The sequence below is a fragment of the Trachurus trachurus genome (genome assembly GCF_905171665.1).
Source record: "Trachurus trachurus genome assembly, chromosome: 1".
Classification (NCBI taxonomy): Eukaryota; Metazoa; Chordata; class Actinopteri; order Carangiformes; family Carangidae; genus Trachurus; species Trachurus trachurus.
In genome coordinates, this window is record NC_139891.1 from 6,278,312 (window position 1) to 6,292,704 (window position 14,393).

The 14,393-nt window shown below is 39.7% G+C and overlaps 2 protein-coding genes across 3 annotated transcripts; both read right to left on the reverse strand.

Annotated features, from left to right (window-relative positions):
* Positions 1-3,865: 3,865 nt before the first annotated feature.
* LOC310996907 (mpv17-like protein) lies at positions 3,866-8,455 on the reverse strand. Its single transcript, XM_083986431.1, has 4 exons — positions 7,841-8,455; positions 6,718-6,788; positions 6,256-6,285; positions 3,866-5,796 (listed from the first exon to the last, which is right to left on the reverse strand). Exons 1-4 carry the CDS (start codon positions 8,142-8,144, stop codon positions 5,551-5,553), a joined length of 651 nt encoding a protein of 216 aa, XP_083842557.1. The 5' UTR covers positions 8,145-8,455; the 3' UTR covers positions 3,866-5,550.
* A 568-nt stretch (positions 8,456-9,023) lies between these two features.
* ntan1 (N-terminal asparagine amidase) lies at positions 9,024-14,288 on the reverse strand. 2 transcript variants are annotated; one of them, XM_083973912.1, is made up of 10 exons: positions 14,044-14,288; positions 13,412-13,514; positions 12,722-12,787; positions 12,505-12,613; positions 12,342-12,415; positions 12,191-12,244; positions 12,050-12,103; positions 11,863-11,960; positions 11,053-11,166; positions 9,024-10,462 (listed from the first exon to the last, which is right to left on the reverse strand). In XM_083973912.1, the coding sequence occupies exons 1-10, from the start codon at positions 14,122-14,124 to the stop codon at positions 10,292-10,294; spliced, it is 924 nt and encodes a 307-aa protein (XP_083830038.1). In that variant the 5' UTR covers positions 14,125-14,288; the 3' UTR covers positions 9,024-10,291. The 2 variants fall into 2 exon arrangements, with proteins under 2 accessions (XP_083830038.1, XP_083830037.1); XM_083973911.1 differs by having other exon boundaries at positions 12,050-12,244.
* Positions 14,289-14,393: the final 105 nt, after the last annotated feature.

Sequence of the window (14,393 nt, forward strand, 5' to 3'; positions counted from 1 at the left end):
CTCAAAATTGATCAGTGCATGAAAAAACAGTGTTTTTGCCTGTAGTGTCTCGCTTTAATGCATAATATCACCATGACTGGATTATATTTGATGTGTTTATTATAATGTGAGAGGTGCTGGAAGTCATCAGTCTTATTGGCTACTTGATATTCAGCATGTTGATATTACATTACACTATGGCACACTGAAAAAAATGATTTTGTGGTGTAGTAATATTTATTAGGTTAACTGTCACAATTTTTATTTTGTAATTGTAAGTATCAGTGAGAACTGGAATTATTCAAGTAAATCTATATATGTCATTCATGTAATAAATAAACAGTGTGGGAAGAGTAAGTTTTATTAGATATTTTCACATAATATTCAAAGGTTTCATGTCATTGCACATTAACTTAGAAATATCAAGTAAGTTTTAATAGTGTTTCACGTTATGAATCCGCACATGCGCCTTGTGACCATGCTCGCCTCCAGGACGCATGCGCGTCTATAACCGCCAACATTTGAAGACGGTGACGGCGGTCAGGTTTAATGGCAGCAGGAGCGGCTAAATCACCTTTAAGGTAAGTCATTCAGGGGTTTTCCTGCATATGAAAAGTTCAAATATCATCGTTTTTGATAATTATCTTAGGTTTATACAAAACGAGTGGTTTGTTTTGTGTTTATGAAACGTGTAGCTTCCGGAAGGTCGAGCACGTTCCTTTAATGTGAAGTTGACGGTGGTTATGTGGCCGGACATGTTTAGGGCTGCAACGAGTGGCATATTTAACTATCCGAAGGTTCGGGGTCACTACTCGAGTACCGTAGTAGCCTAACGTTACTGGAATACTCCTTTGTCGACTGCGGCGGGGGGCACTTGTTAACCGTCGCATCCAGTGTTTGCCATAGGCCTCGCCTGCCTCTCTCTCTCCCTCGCTGGCGTTACGTTACACAGGCACATGGACGGGTTGTGTTGGAGCTCAGCTGCTTCACGTTCACCCGCGACTCGTTCCTGCAGCTCAAAGCACGAGCACCGTGTCCTACAGCTGCAGAAAGTGGTGATCTCTCTGCCGAAGCGGGCCACGACCACCGGTGTGGGGCCGTTGTTCCTGACCTGCTTTGACCGAGAGACATCACATTCTGCGGCCAGAGGCTGTGACACGGCGCGGTGCTTCTCTCCCCACCAGTAGTTGGGCTGTTTGAAGTATAACGGTACCCAAGACCTGACTCCTGACAGCAGCAAACACACACCACCGCGTCTCCTCTCTCTCACGCCGGTGGGTGCGTTGATTATGTTCACGCTCAGCACATTAGAACCGAGCGGGCGGAGCCTCTATGAATGACGTTCACGCGCTGTTTGTGTGCCGCTGGGCAGCCCGGAGATGAAATCAAACGCACCCCTTCTGCTGCGGTCTATCTGAACCAGCCACTGAGTTTCAATCGAACTATATTGATTTTCAATCAAGTTTTTTTTAAGTAAAAGTGATATTTTAAAATATTTTGAAAGCATATTATCAAAACGACATGGGTTTGACAATGGTACAGTTTATTTTGGTTACATGATTCTGTAGTTTTAGTGTAGTATTCTGTAGTTTTAATGTCTTATCTTGTCTATGTTTTTTTGTCCTTAAGCCCAAACCACCGACTTTCTGCTGTTGACACAGTCCCTTCTCAAGCAGCAACTACAGCAAGCAGTGTCACAAACAACGTCATCTGGCTATTCAGGTAAAAAAAAAAAAGTTAAGTTAAAAGTTAAACGTAACATTAGAATGAATGTCTGCAAAGATTAACAAATATTTTTTGTGTTTCTGATACAGCTTTCTCTGCCAGGATGGGCACGCCAGCAAAGCTCCGCATCATTTTTGGAGACGATGATATTCGAAAATTTGAGGTAACGATTGTCTCTCCTCGCTTCTCTTTTCTCCTCTCTCCTCCCTTTTCTTGTGTTCTTTTCTGTCTCCTCCCCTCCTTTCTCCTCTTATCTCCTCTCTTTGATTCTCTCTCCTCCTTTCCTCTCCCATTTTCTCTCTTCTCCTCTGTCCTCTTACCTCCCACCTTCTCTCTTCTCCTCTCCTCTGCATGCTACATGCACATCTGTATTTAGTGTTTTCCATAATTAGACAGGAAATAAAGTTCAGGAATCACTGGAGTTGTGCATAAGGTCCATAAGGCCTGATTTACTACAGGTTGTTTGTGAATGTAAAAGTGATGGCAAACTTAAGCTGTTATCAAAATATTTATATTTTTGACAGTAGTCTGTAACTTGAATAAAAAATTAAGCTCTACTATGCACCTGAACATGGATCCACATATATTTTACAGGGTATCAGCAGAGAGGCAGCTCAAGAGGACCAGGCTGAGCAAGTCCTGAGGATCTGTGTCTACCACACAGGAGAAGAAGATGAAGGTGCATCCGACGCTGATGTGTCGATTGGTTGAAGGGACTGAGGTACTTGACAACTATGGAAGTGTTGCAAAGGCCTGTCTCCTGCTGATGGGCATTGTTTATGCCATGAACTTGAGTTACCAACCAAAAATGAAGCACACTTTTGAAGTGTTCCAGAAGCTTCTTCTAGAGCTTGATGTCCTTAAGCTGTCCCCAAAGATCCTGTCTCTGCAAAACAAGCTTGTAGCTTCAGTGCACATGTTTGACCCAAGGGTTGTCCTTTCAAAGAGGGAACTAAAAGAAAAAACGGCACATTTGTTTATGTGGCTATTTGTCTATGTTCTCGTTTTAATTATGTTATTTTTTATTTTAACTTGTTGCACTTAATGAATGCGTGCTGTCTTCGGGTCGAGGAAGAAGGGAAGGAATAGAGAAAAGGAATGAAGGAAAGTTAGATCAGCATTTTCAAGGTAAACCAGAGGTTCTCAACTGTTGGATTGTGGGGCCATTTTCAAAGGGTCACAGATGTGAGTGTTGTATTGTTTGCAAACCTTGTGGAACATGTTTGATTGAAAAACATATTTTTTCACAGAAAAATAAATGTGTTGAATTAACAGCTGCCTCATTTTTAAAGTCATTGTTTCAATACACAAAAACATTAAGAGCAAATTTAGGCAATTTAAACTGCAGAAAATATGTAAAATGCTGTGTAAATGTTACTTACATATAGTCCATAAATAAAACTTAAAAAGGTATTTAAAATTACCTTGAAAGGCCATTGATTTTAGGTGAGATTTTTCAGTTTGCAGCAGAGTCTGAGTAAAACTTACAAAGAAGGAGAGAGTAAAATTCAATGTCCATATTAATAATAATCAGTAAATTACTTGAGGTTTGCTAGTAAAAGTAACTTGTATCCTGCAAGTAAGGTTTACTTGATGATCGCCCTTGTAGAATTTACTTACAATTTCTAAGTGCAAAAACTTTCCTAGGTTTTCCTAAGTAAATAACACTCCAAATTTTTTTCAGTGCACAAAGTACAACTAATCAAATGAAATCTCTTGGAGAGGACTGTTACAAATTGAAAAACAACTTTATTGATACATCTCTAGAGTTTATTTTTTGAGGATATGGTCAGGGTGAGAAAAACAGATAAGGCAAGACAGTGAAAACTCAAAATGCAGATTAGGAATGTGTGATAAACAAACCTTTCAAAGTACATAATGTTCTCATATAGAGATGAGCCATCTAAATGATGAGTAACACACACGGCTGGGTTCGGTTTCTCACCGAACACAAGCCATAACACTCCCAGCATGCACCTCTGACAGAAGACATCACACATGTGATTTGTGAAAAATGCATGGTGCAAGTAAGAGCTGGTTCCCTTTGTGTTGCTATAGCTGCATGACTCCACAGTGAACACACTCAAGTGACATTAGTGTTTTCAGTTTATTCATCAATAAATAGTATTCCCGTATATAGTATAGTATAGTATATCCCATCTTGTCATTTATACAGTGTAACTGTAGTGCAAAATGCGACCAAATTGTTCAACACATTATATATTATATAGTCAACATTACAAATCAGCTTGTTGTTCTTTGTGATATCAAAGTCTGTTTAAAATAATCAAGACAGAAATTTCAAATTGTACAGCAGCAGCAGAGAACTCTGTGCTTGACTCAGTCTTCAGTGATCTGACCGTTCAGTTCCAGTGTAGCACATCACAAACTATCAAGTTAATCAATGAGATAAGTTAATTAATAAGAAACAAACACTCAAATGCCACACTAATATTAAATTACTATACAAATGGATGCAATTTAAACATCTGATAAAAGGGATCAAACAGCAGTGATGACTACAATGTATTTTAGTACTCTAATGCACACACTGTAGGATTATCAATACAGTATTACTTCAGCTCTGTGAGACACACCAAACAATGTGATCACACAGTGTCTCTAGCTTATGCTACTTTAAAATGCATAACATACAAACTATCTTTTAAAATCACATTAAAAGACACAAAAATAGACACATCATTTGAATATTATTGTTAATGATTTGGTTGGGACAGAAAAGTTTGCCCCAACCATGTTATACTCTATGTGTATGGACACTGAGCTGCACTCTGTTTAGAAACGAGGCGTCTGGTGTTACACTTCAAACATGTAAAGTCACATTTTCACAAAGAGGCAGATAAATGTTAGAGTAGCAAACTGCATCAGACGATTTGGCAACGGTGCAGAGAGAGAACAGAGGGAGCACTCCACAGTATTGCATTAACATAAAGAACAAGAGGGAGGCCGCATTTCCACATTCAAGTAAATGGATGTCGTCAGTAGTCTCTCATTATAATAACTAGATGTTCAAAATTCAGAAATCTCACATTTTATTTTCAGATATGTTTAGTGTGTTTTTATGATTTTTATTTTCTATTTTCTGTTTTCTCAGGGCATGATGGTCCCTATGTAGAAAATACCCACCTATAGAAAATAAACAGATGCACGTTAGAATATTCTGCTTATTGGTACCTGTGCAGTGTGCATCTGTATTTGGCACGTCCTGTACCAGAGTGTAAAATGGACCTAAAGCAGACAGTCTGTGGGGATGAGGCACTCTGTTACAGCTGCACACATAACAGTCAAAGCGCTTGAGCTAATAAAGAGTGTGATGTTTCAATCTTTATAACTGTGCCCATACTGTATGAAGCTAAACATCTTAGCTGCCACTCCACATGGTGGACAAATCTTTCCCACAGATTTCCATTTATGTGAGAAGCAGAGGAATAAAGATACTGGATGTATATGGGTTAAACTTTTGCATCCCATACTGTATCTGCATCTTCCTTTCCACAATGTTCCAGTTGATACTTGTTGGAAACGTAGACTGCATTTATAAAAACAATAATTAAAACCTATGATGATGGAGGGGTACTGTTGTAACAGTATTTTCCCACGAAGCTGATGTGTGAATATTGAAAAATGTACTGTAAATACATACATTCCTTTTGCCTGAAGCTGGTTCCCAAACCACCTTACGAGGTTATGTCATATTTGTAGTTCGATCCCAGTGAGACTTTGATCTCAGACCCTGCCGGATGCAACATCAGCCAAAGACAGGACAGACCTGTTCAGACCAGTGTTCTCCTCTTCATGTTTTGTATTTGACTTGTTCGTCATATTTCACTTCTGGCTGGTTTTTGACGCTGCTGTTTCGTCTTTGTGATTCACTATCTTGTCTTCAGAGTCCACTTTCCCTTCTGTGGATTCTGCTTCATCCTCTTTGGCAGGGAACAGCCACGCCAGAGCAGCAGCAGCCGTGCCGTCTCCGCTTTGACGCGAGAAGCAGAGGAAGGTGGCCCAGACGAAGGCACAGCAGCCGGTGAAACCAGTCCGCACGTACAGAGGCACCAAGGCAAAGTTCAGAAACTGAGGGAAACAGACAGAGAGCATATAATAGCACATACATCCTTTTTACTGATTAGTAAAGTAATTAAAATTGGGTGTGAGTTCCTAAAAGTACAACATCTCTTAGCAGTTGTTACTTAGTATGAGTTTTATAGACCAACTCCATTTTTTAAGTATGAAAATGGATTGGTGTTTTAATGGGATGTGTATATTATTTGAAAAGCTGCTTGTCACATTTATCTTTCAAAATCATCATATTGTGACATAAACAGAGTCCGGGTCATTGTGTTCTTATTGATGCACCTGATAAAATAATAGAAATGTGAAGAAATGAAAGACTGTAAGAGTAAAGATCCTCTTATTGACACACACTCAATCTTATGGTGATAAATCATTAGTGAAACGACTGTTCAGCTTGGGTTTCCTTTACCATACTGTTCCCAGAGGTCAAGAGTCTGAACAGAGGATGTTAATATTTACCTGCATGAAGGGCCAGAACATAAGTCCTGTCTGAAAAGAGAGACAAACAGAACAGACAACAGTCAGCTGCAGATTTACTTTACTTTAGGATAAAGATCTGTTGACAAAGCTGGAAGCTACGATGACAAGACGTAAAGTTTGTCTTTCAACTTTAGTGACAGAGCGGCAGAGCTGTTGCTTTTGGTAAAATACAGACATGATATCTTCATCTATTCTAAAACTAAATAATGTATGATAAATTTAACTATACAAATAACTGTGGATATATAGGACATGAACTGCCACTGCATCTCTTCTGGATATGAGTGCTCGCTGAAGCTTCTCTGTTTTGATGTGAAGCAGCACAGGTTCACTGTCACTACATATCACAGCTCAATCTACGGTGCAGTTTAGTGACAAGCACTTGAAGACGGCACAGACGAGAGGAACATGATGTGACAGCCTGTCTCTGCTCCTTCTCACCTTATATGTATTCAGGAATTTTTCTCTCCAGTCTTCCAGGATGTCCTCTTTGCCCTCCAAGAAACTCACACCTGAAAGACACAGAGTGTACAGAATGTTAAATGTTAGATGAGGTTGATTTTATGAAATCATGCACAGTTTGTTCTGTATGTTTCACAGGAGATAGGAAAACAATGTGTTAACCACACAAGGACACCCATTGTTTTTAATTAAGCATTTAACCTCAGCGTTCTGCTACCATCTATGATGTTAGGGTCAGTTTTGACACATTAAAACAATTATTTATCATCCCATTTGTTTCTCATCTCTTGGTTACATTGTTAGACTTCCTTATCCATGAAAAGGTTGGTTTTGCACTTATGATTTCAGTTTTATATCGTTATAACCGGGTCAAAATTGACCCTAACACCAAGAATGTCATCATTTTAACCAGAGCCTTTTAGAATTTTGTCCAAAAAAAAGTGTTTTGTTTTATTTTGTTTAAATAGACGTTCCTGACAAAGTCAAGAACAAGAAGCCTTGATGTTGAATGATGATGATGAACAAATTGATGTGGTACTTTATGCATTTAAAACCTGAAAACTGGTCACTGGTGACCTGAACACCAGAGGAAGGTTAAGCTATTGCAATTACCCATTTCATTGTAATTGTCATCCCTGTATTTATTTAATATTTCAATGATGGTGATCAACTTTTCTAATGTAATCTAACACCCCGAAATAAGCCTTAAATTGTGTCCAATGTGAATTGTTTGTAGGTATTTAAATTCCCATAGAGGTAGCCTACCCTACAACACACACTGGTAACACTGATGATGTCATAGTCTATTATCTGCTGGGAGCATCTCCTCTCCAAAAAAACAAAACCAAACCGTGTCTTTCACGTGACCTCTGCCAGTCAAGGTTAGTTTGACGAGACAATGAACAACTGCTGATCTCTGCAGCACCAGAGCAGAGCACAGAGAGCACGTGGGTCACGTTACAAATTGACAGATATGTGATACTGTATGTGCTCTGCTCTCCAGTTAACCATTTACAGCCCGCAGAGGCCCTCGTGCCCCGGGGAGCCGCCGGCCGGCAGGCAGGCAGGCAGCTGTCCCACAGACACTACCACCACCACCTACCTGTGTAGAAGACACTGGTGGCCAAGGGCGCCGCTGTGGTCTGGTCCAGGAGCAGTTTCCTCAGCACCATCCTGACGGAATTGCCCGGAAACGTCCGCTCCAGGAACCGCATCCAGAAGAAATTGAAGTTGCCATGGAAACAGAACGCGACCACGGCGACGTTCCTGGTGTGGGTCCAGTCCATTTTCTCCCTCCGCGAGACCCACTGGTGGACGAAGTCCCCCCCGGCGAACAGAGAGCCGTACAGAGTGACGTTGGTGACCCACGGAAACCGGCGGACATGTCTGAGGAAGGCTATTCGCATTATCTCACGGTTCCGTCACCCCGTGGGACGAACACAAAGTTAGCTGAACGTGTTACTGGAGCCGGTGAGCGGACGTGAAGTGAAGGGGTCAGTTAGCTAGTCCGACGTTAACGTTACCACACTGACGTCTCTGTGATGATGATCTGCGCCGCATCACTCCGTACACCGCTGTCTGTCCGGTTATCCACCGACCGAACCACGGGCTTTATACTTCTCTGATATGATGGACGTCAAAGTATTATAACGTCAGATAGGATACTCGTCGGTCACCATGAAACACCCGGCGCGGGACTGTGTGCGTGCCTGTCACCAGCTGGGTCCCCTCGCTCTGCGTAAAATCACTACGCCCCTTTTTACGTAGAAAAATGTGAGAGTAGTTGAAGGGCGGAGCATAGTGGAAACCTCTACCACTGCTCAAAGACAGTACCTGCACAGGTCAGGATTTAGTTTGGATTTTTTAAAGAAAAAAAGTAGCAAAATGTAAATAAAAAGTGAAACTGGACGCACTCTAGTACTGATGTGATTTAAAAAAAAAAAATCTGACAAAGATAAGTTAATTGGCTGAGAGTAATGACTGTCAGGTGTAAAGAGTATTCAGTGTAAATGTTATGGTAAACCCTCTGATATTTATCCATGTTACAGATCAGTTAGATTCCTTTAAAATTTGGACATACTGTTTCTAAATATCTTTGCATATGCTTCTGTTTCTTGACTATCTGCTGACATCTTTGCCAGCAGATAGTCAAGAAACAGAAGCATATGCAAAGCTATTTCACCATGTCATGTAATTATACAGTACTACCCACTAATTACAATGTTATCAAATGACACTGGAATGAATGGTTGACAAAAGTCAGGAAGAAACTCATCGGACTCAGCGTTTCAAATTAGATTTGACCATTTATTTAGCAAACAATACAGCATGTTCACAAGTTGCAACAACTTGCACTGAATGCTATAAGCACCCCGCAACTGTCTGAACACAGCGTCTGATGAAAAGGCCTTATGTAGTACATGGTATTTTTTAACCGTTTCAAAAAAAGACACACTAGTTTAAATTTTTGTTTTGCTTTTTGAATAGAATCTGAATCATCTCTTGCAGATTAACATACACATTTACACATGCAAGTTTCTAAAACATACACATTCATAGCCAAGTGTACAGCATCATGGAGATTATGTGATGAAATGTCATATTCCACTCTCATCACGAAGGTGCATTTGTAAAGAAAAATAAACTTTAACTCGAGTTAGTCCTCACCAGTAAGTTAAAGTCTTCATCTAAGAGCCATACAGATATTTCTAAGCACGTTTAAGCCTGTTAACTACAAGTGATAGCCTATATAATTGTATAACTTTAAGTCTTTGGGTGCCTTTGAAAGTTCTGATCTAAATAAACTGATTTCAGATATTTAATTGAGTAAAGATCGGTCAATTACTTTTCATATTCATTTTTTGGCAGTTAGGTTATCATCATATACATCTCGTTGGTGCCTTCGGGTACAGTATGCGTGAGAATGAAATGTCAACCACTGAACAACTACTCAGCAAACCACTTCATCCTTCAATTCATAAAATGGTTTGCTCTAGTTCACAACATCCATCCATCTATCTGCTCAGCTCGTTGTTTTCCCTTCAGGTGAGATTTCAATGTTATACAGTTAGTTCAATCAAATTTCAAGTTGATTTTTCATTTTACAGTTGTATAAACTAAATTTATACTTTGAAAAAACGCTCAGTGGTCGCAGCTCTTTCGCTAAAAAAGCAATAAAATAAAAATCAATTAATCAAAACGTGACTTACTCTTGACTTACTGCAATGCAGCAGGAGGTGTAAGGTGCACACTTTATACCACCTCGTAAGAGTGGAAATTAACTATTGCAGGCATCAACAGAATCCCTTCATCTTCCTGTGATCTCTCTACTGGACCAGCCAGATGAGTCAGGACAGCCACTGAGCAGACATGTGGTCCAGTCTGGGCTCACCTTCTTCTTAAGACACAATGAATTAAAAAAAAAAAAAAAAAAAAACAGACAGCGGATGGAAGGGTCACAGTGTATCCAATTAACTGAGAGGCAAAAGTTGTCAGGCTCCATGTTAAGGTTCAGTAAAAAAAAAAAAAAAATAATGGGATGGGAGTGGGGTCTCTATGACTGGACGGCCCTCTCCCAGTCCCCCCTCTCAGTCCTGCGGTAGAGCTGTGGCTGACCCCCAGGGAACAGGCTGTCAGGATTGGGGTGCGCTAAAAGGAAGCGGATGGTGGATTTCATGTGTTGGACGAAGTGTGGCGGCTCAGCCATTGGAGAGGTGGACAGGTACTGAGCAGGAGAGAGAAAGACCAGAGTTAAAAAAAAAAAAAAAACGTTTTCATTTTTTGCCCATTTCGATAGGTAGATACTTTATAGTCTTTTAAAACAGCTCCAGCCATCAAAAACACAATCAAAATCCACACCCGGGCATTGATAAGTGTGTGTGTCAGAATAGATGCCTTGCATGAAAAACTGGAATTTCTGGTTTGCAGTTGCATGCCTCTGCCAACCAGTTCAGTTGCAGGAAACATGGTCACGTTTTCTCCTTACAGCACTGAATAAGGGGACTTTCAGAGCATATCACAAAATGAACTTCACCTTGCAAAAAGTCATCACTTCATCTTTTGATCCTAGCAGAAATGTAATCAAATGGGTCATAATTAGCCCATGAATTCTTGAGTTACATTCACAAACGTGCTGTGTGAGATCACAGTGATTGTGACCTTCGACCGCCTAAAATCTACACAGTTAATCCTCTAGTTCAAGTGAATGTTTGTACAAAATGTGAAGAAATTCCCAAAAGATGTTCCTGCTATATCTTGTTGGTGATAAAAAGGATAATGAACACCGAAAGGGAAATTACTTTAGAATACCCTTACCTTTAAAATTGTGTCATCACTTTGTGACAACCAGAAGGCAATATCCAGATTTGGAGACCACTTGCAGGGGCCGATTTTGACAAGTCCTCGACTTGAGTCGTATATTTCAGCCATCTGCAAGGACGAGACATTTTCATTATTGGTGACCTTTAACATGAACCTTGCCATTTCAGCTTCATAAAAATGAGACTGTGTCTGGAAAATATAGATAAAATATCTGAATAGTTGGACAGTGTGCATGTTTTAATTAAAAAAATTAAAATATCTGGCTGAAACAATTAGTTGATTGTATAACTACTCAATACTAATAATTAATTAATTAATTAACAAAACAGATTTTAAAAGTCTGTTTCCAGCTTTTCCAATGTGAGAATTTGCAATTCTCTCTCTTTTATACCTTTGTGATTTAAATATCCTAGGACTTATTAATCATAGTTGGCCATTAAATAATATGAAGAGATTTTTAAAATGACTGCCATGTAAAATAGAGGCATTAAAAAAAAAAAAAAAGGTTTTATCACCAATCCTACAGTGTGCCTTGAGATGTTTCTTGAAGATTTTATCTTTTGTGGCACGTTTTGAAATATTGGAAACAATATACCGTAAGGACTCTTTATTGGGCTCTGGAAATATATTTTTCTGACATGTAATATAATAAATGATAGAATAGTTCATGCATAAATTAATCTAATTATTTACTAATGGAAATATTCATTAGCTGCTCGTTTTGTGTCACATGAGTAGAAGTTGTTTACACAGAAAAGTCAAAATTATTCATACGTAGAAAATAAACTTGGTATTGTAGATTACCTGTTCCCCAGTGAAGGTCCGTGCTGCTCGCAGCTCCTCTGCCGGTCCTTTATGAGTGAATGACGAAGGGAACACTTCTCCTGTTTTAACATTTACACCTGCACAGACACCAACAATGACACTATATAAGGTCACATGCCATGAAATCATTGTGTTGTTCCTGCTTTTCAGTATATTCCTCACTTACCTATTCCATATACTATTGGTCTGTGATTTCCATCAACAACAACGTCATTCATTTCTACGGCAACAGAGGAGAATGAAGACGTGATTGGTGAGATATTTCTCAACACTATGAATAAAATAATATATGAAGTATTAATGTTACCTGTAATGCAACATGTTTCCAGGTGAATGTCTTCTTTCTGTTTCTGGAACGCGGCTGTGAAGTGGAGAAGAGCTCTTTAGATTTGAGAAAGTTCAAATACTGCTGGTGTAATTTTTTCCACAAAACATGAGATATCTTAAAAGAACTATACCCAGTATGTTAAGGCTGAGTTTATGGGATGTCTTTGACTCATCGTTAAATCCCCCAACAAGATGGAGCTCCAGTCTACATAAAAATAAACCAAATAAAAGAAGAAAGAGATTTTCAAACATTTGAAAAGGAAGCTCAAACTGAGTGATGTGAGTGTTTCATACCTTCCCTCTTTGCACACATTACTCAATGACGTTACAGCCTTCACAAGGAGCGGCACTTCAGACCAAGTGTTGGACCCATCACAGTGAGCGAGGCAAACAGCTCCACTTCCTTTGAAATAGTGTGATTCAATCGCGGCAGTTATTAAAAATGTCATTTCTAACTGCATACAGAGGCAGACTGAGGCACACAGCATACATCTAATAAAAGGAACCTCACCGGTGTGTCGCAGCACAACCAAATGGCAGGTGGTAGCATCATCAGATCCAATGAATGAAACACTATCTGAGAAAGATGGGACAAGACAGCCTGTATTACAACCGTGATCCAGAGAGCAAGTGAGGAGTGAGAGTTGTTATAAGTGCAAGATTTCAGACCAAACAGTGTAATCAGATCAACAAGTGCTCAGTTTTCAAAAACACGCATTGTGCCCATGTGCTTACTGCATTAAAGGGATAGTTCACCCAAAATTCAAATTTACAGGGGGGGTCTGAACGGAGCTCACTTTTCTTCGTCCAAAAAAGGCACACCAAAAAACATAGACTTATTTAATTTTTTTCGGAACAATTTCTCATGTTGGGGCTTCAATACAAGAGGGGCATTACAGACGAGCACTATGGAGGTATTTGGATGTTTTTTGGTGTGTCTTTTTTGGACAAAGAAAAGTGAGCTCCGTTCGTAACCGTCATATGGACATGCAGTGCTGCGCCGAGCCCCGCTGTAACTCAGAGAAGGCACGGAGGACTCTGAAACTTCTCCCAGCCCTTGGTCGACATGAGGGTGAGTAGTAACAAGATATACAAAGTATATTCAATACCGGTATTAGTAATTCTGAATATTATTAAGGGAATGGAAAAAAAGAGCAACTGATATTTAGATGATCTGTTCCCATCATGTAGCCTCACTTACTGTCTGCTGGCGTTGTTGCAGCAAACTCTCTCTGTTGGACATACAGGAGGCACTTTGGGTCCACGTCCACCAGCGGCCTGGAGCGAAATGTTCTTGAGTTTTCCTGAGTACATAAAAACATTTCATCAGTAATGTTACTTTATTAGAAGTTATACAAATCGTATTAAGTGGCTACACAATTTATTTTGAAAGCTGTCACAAACATGAACAGACAGCCTCTTCCACAATAAGAACACTGAACCTTCCTTGTCAATGTCACTTCACAACCTTAGTCACCATTTAACAATCAGACACAAGTCATCAAATGTTTAAACATTTTTCAATTATGTGATATTTTTTCTGATTGTATTTTTATACACGAACCCAGAACAGACAATAAGCTATGAAATATAAGACAAATCAATAAATGATGCTATGACACATTTGCCCTATTGTCCATTAAGTTACAGATTTGCGTAGACCTAACACCACATTTCTCAGCCACATCCGGTTCATACATGTAATGACCATTTTATATTGAGCACTGACTGCCAGTTTGTTATAAAGTGATAAGCAACTTGAAGCAAATATACTGCTAACTTAACGCTATCATGTCAGGGAGCTAAATTTAGCCTCACTTTCTGGGAACAAACCTGTAAATGTGGATATCTGTCGAACAGTTCCGCTGTCGCACTAATGCAGTCTAGTCCTCTGTTTTCAATGAACAAAGGCATTTCCTACAGCCAAGTCCACTTTTAAACCAGCCACTTACTAAACTATTACAAAGACCTGTAACTTCATCCTCGTATGGCTGAATAATATCTCATATCATCCACACAACGCAGCGACCGCAGCACCACTTCCTCCTCGGCTTTCTTCTTCTACGGGTTCGTCTTAACGGGGGTGATACTACACCGCCACCAACCATTAAAAGGCACGACTACGCACACCAATCATATTCACCATTTCTACTAAGCGGGCATTTTTACGTAGGGCTCGTTCC

What these genes read in the sequence shown, in the direction of transcription:
- LOC310996907 (XM_083986431.1), bottom strand. Translation starts at nt 8,144, where the DNA reads ATGCGAATAGCCTTCCTCAGACATGTCCGCCGGTTTCCGTGGGTCACC. An exon ending in CACCAGTGTCTTCTACACAG is followed by an intron (nt 6,789 to 7,840) that starts GTAGGTGGTGGT and finishes TGTGTCTTTCAG; the next exon opens with GTGTGAGTTTCTTGGAGGGC. An exon ending in AATTCCTGAATACATATAAG is followed by an intron (nt 6,286 to 6,717) that starts GTGAGAAGGAGC and finishes CTCTCTTTTCAG; the next exon opens with ACAGGACTTATGTTCTGGCC.
- ntan1 (XM_083973911.1), bottom strand. Translation starts at nt 14,124, where the DNA reads ATGCCTTTGTTCATTGAAAACAGAGGACTAGACTGCATTAGTGCGACA. An exon ending in GGTTGTGCTGCGACACACCG is followed by an intron (nt 12,614 to 12,721) that starts GTGAGGTTCCTT and finishes ACTATTTCAAAG; the next exon opens with GAAGTGGAGCTGTTTGCCTC. An exon ending in ACCAATAGTATATGGAATAG is followed by an intron (nt 11,961 to 12,049) that starts GTAAGTGAGGAA and finishes GTGTCTGTGCAG; the next exon opens with GTGTAAATGTTAAAACAGGA.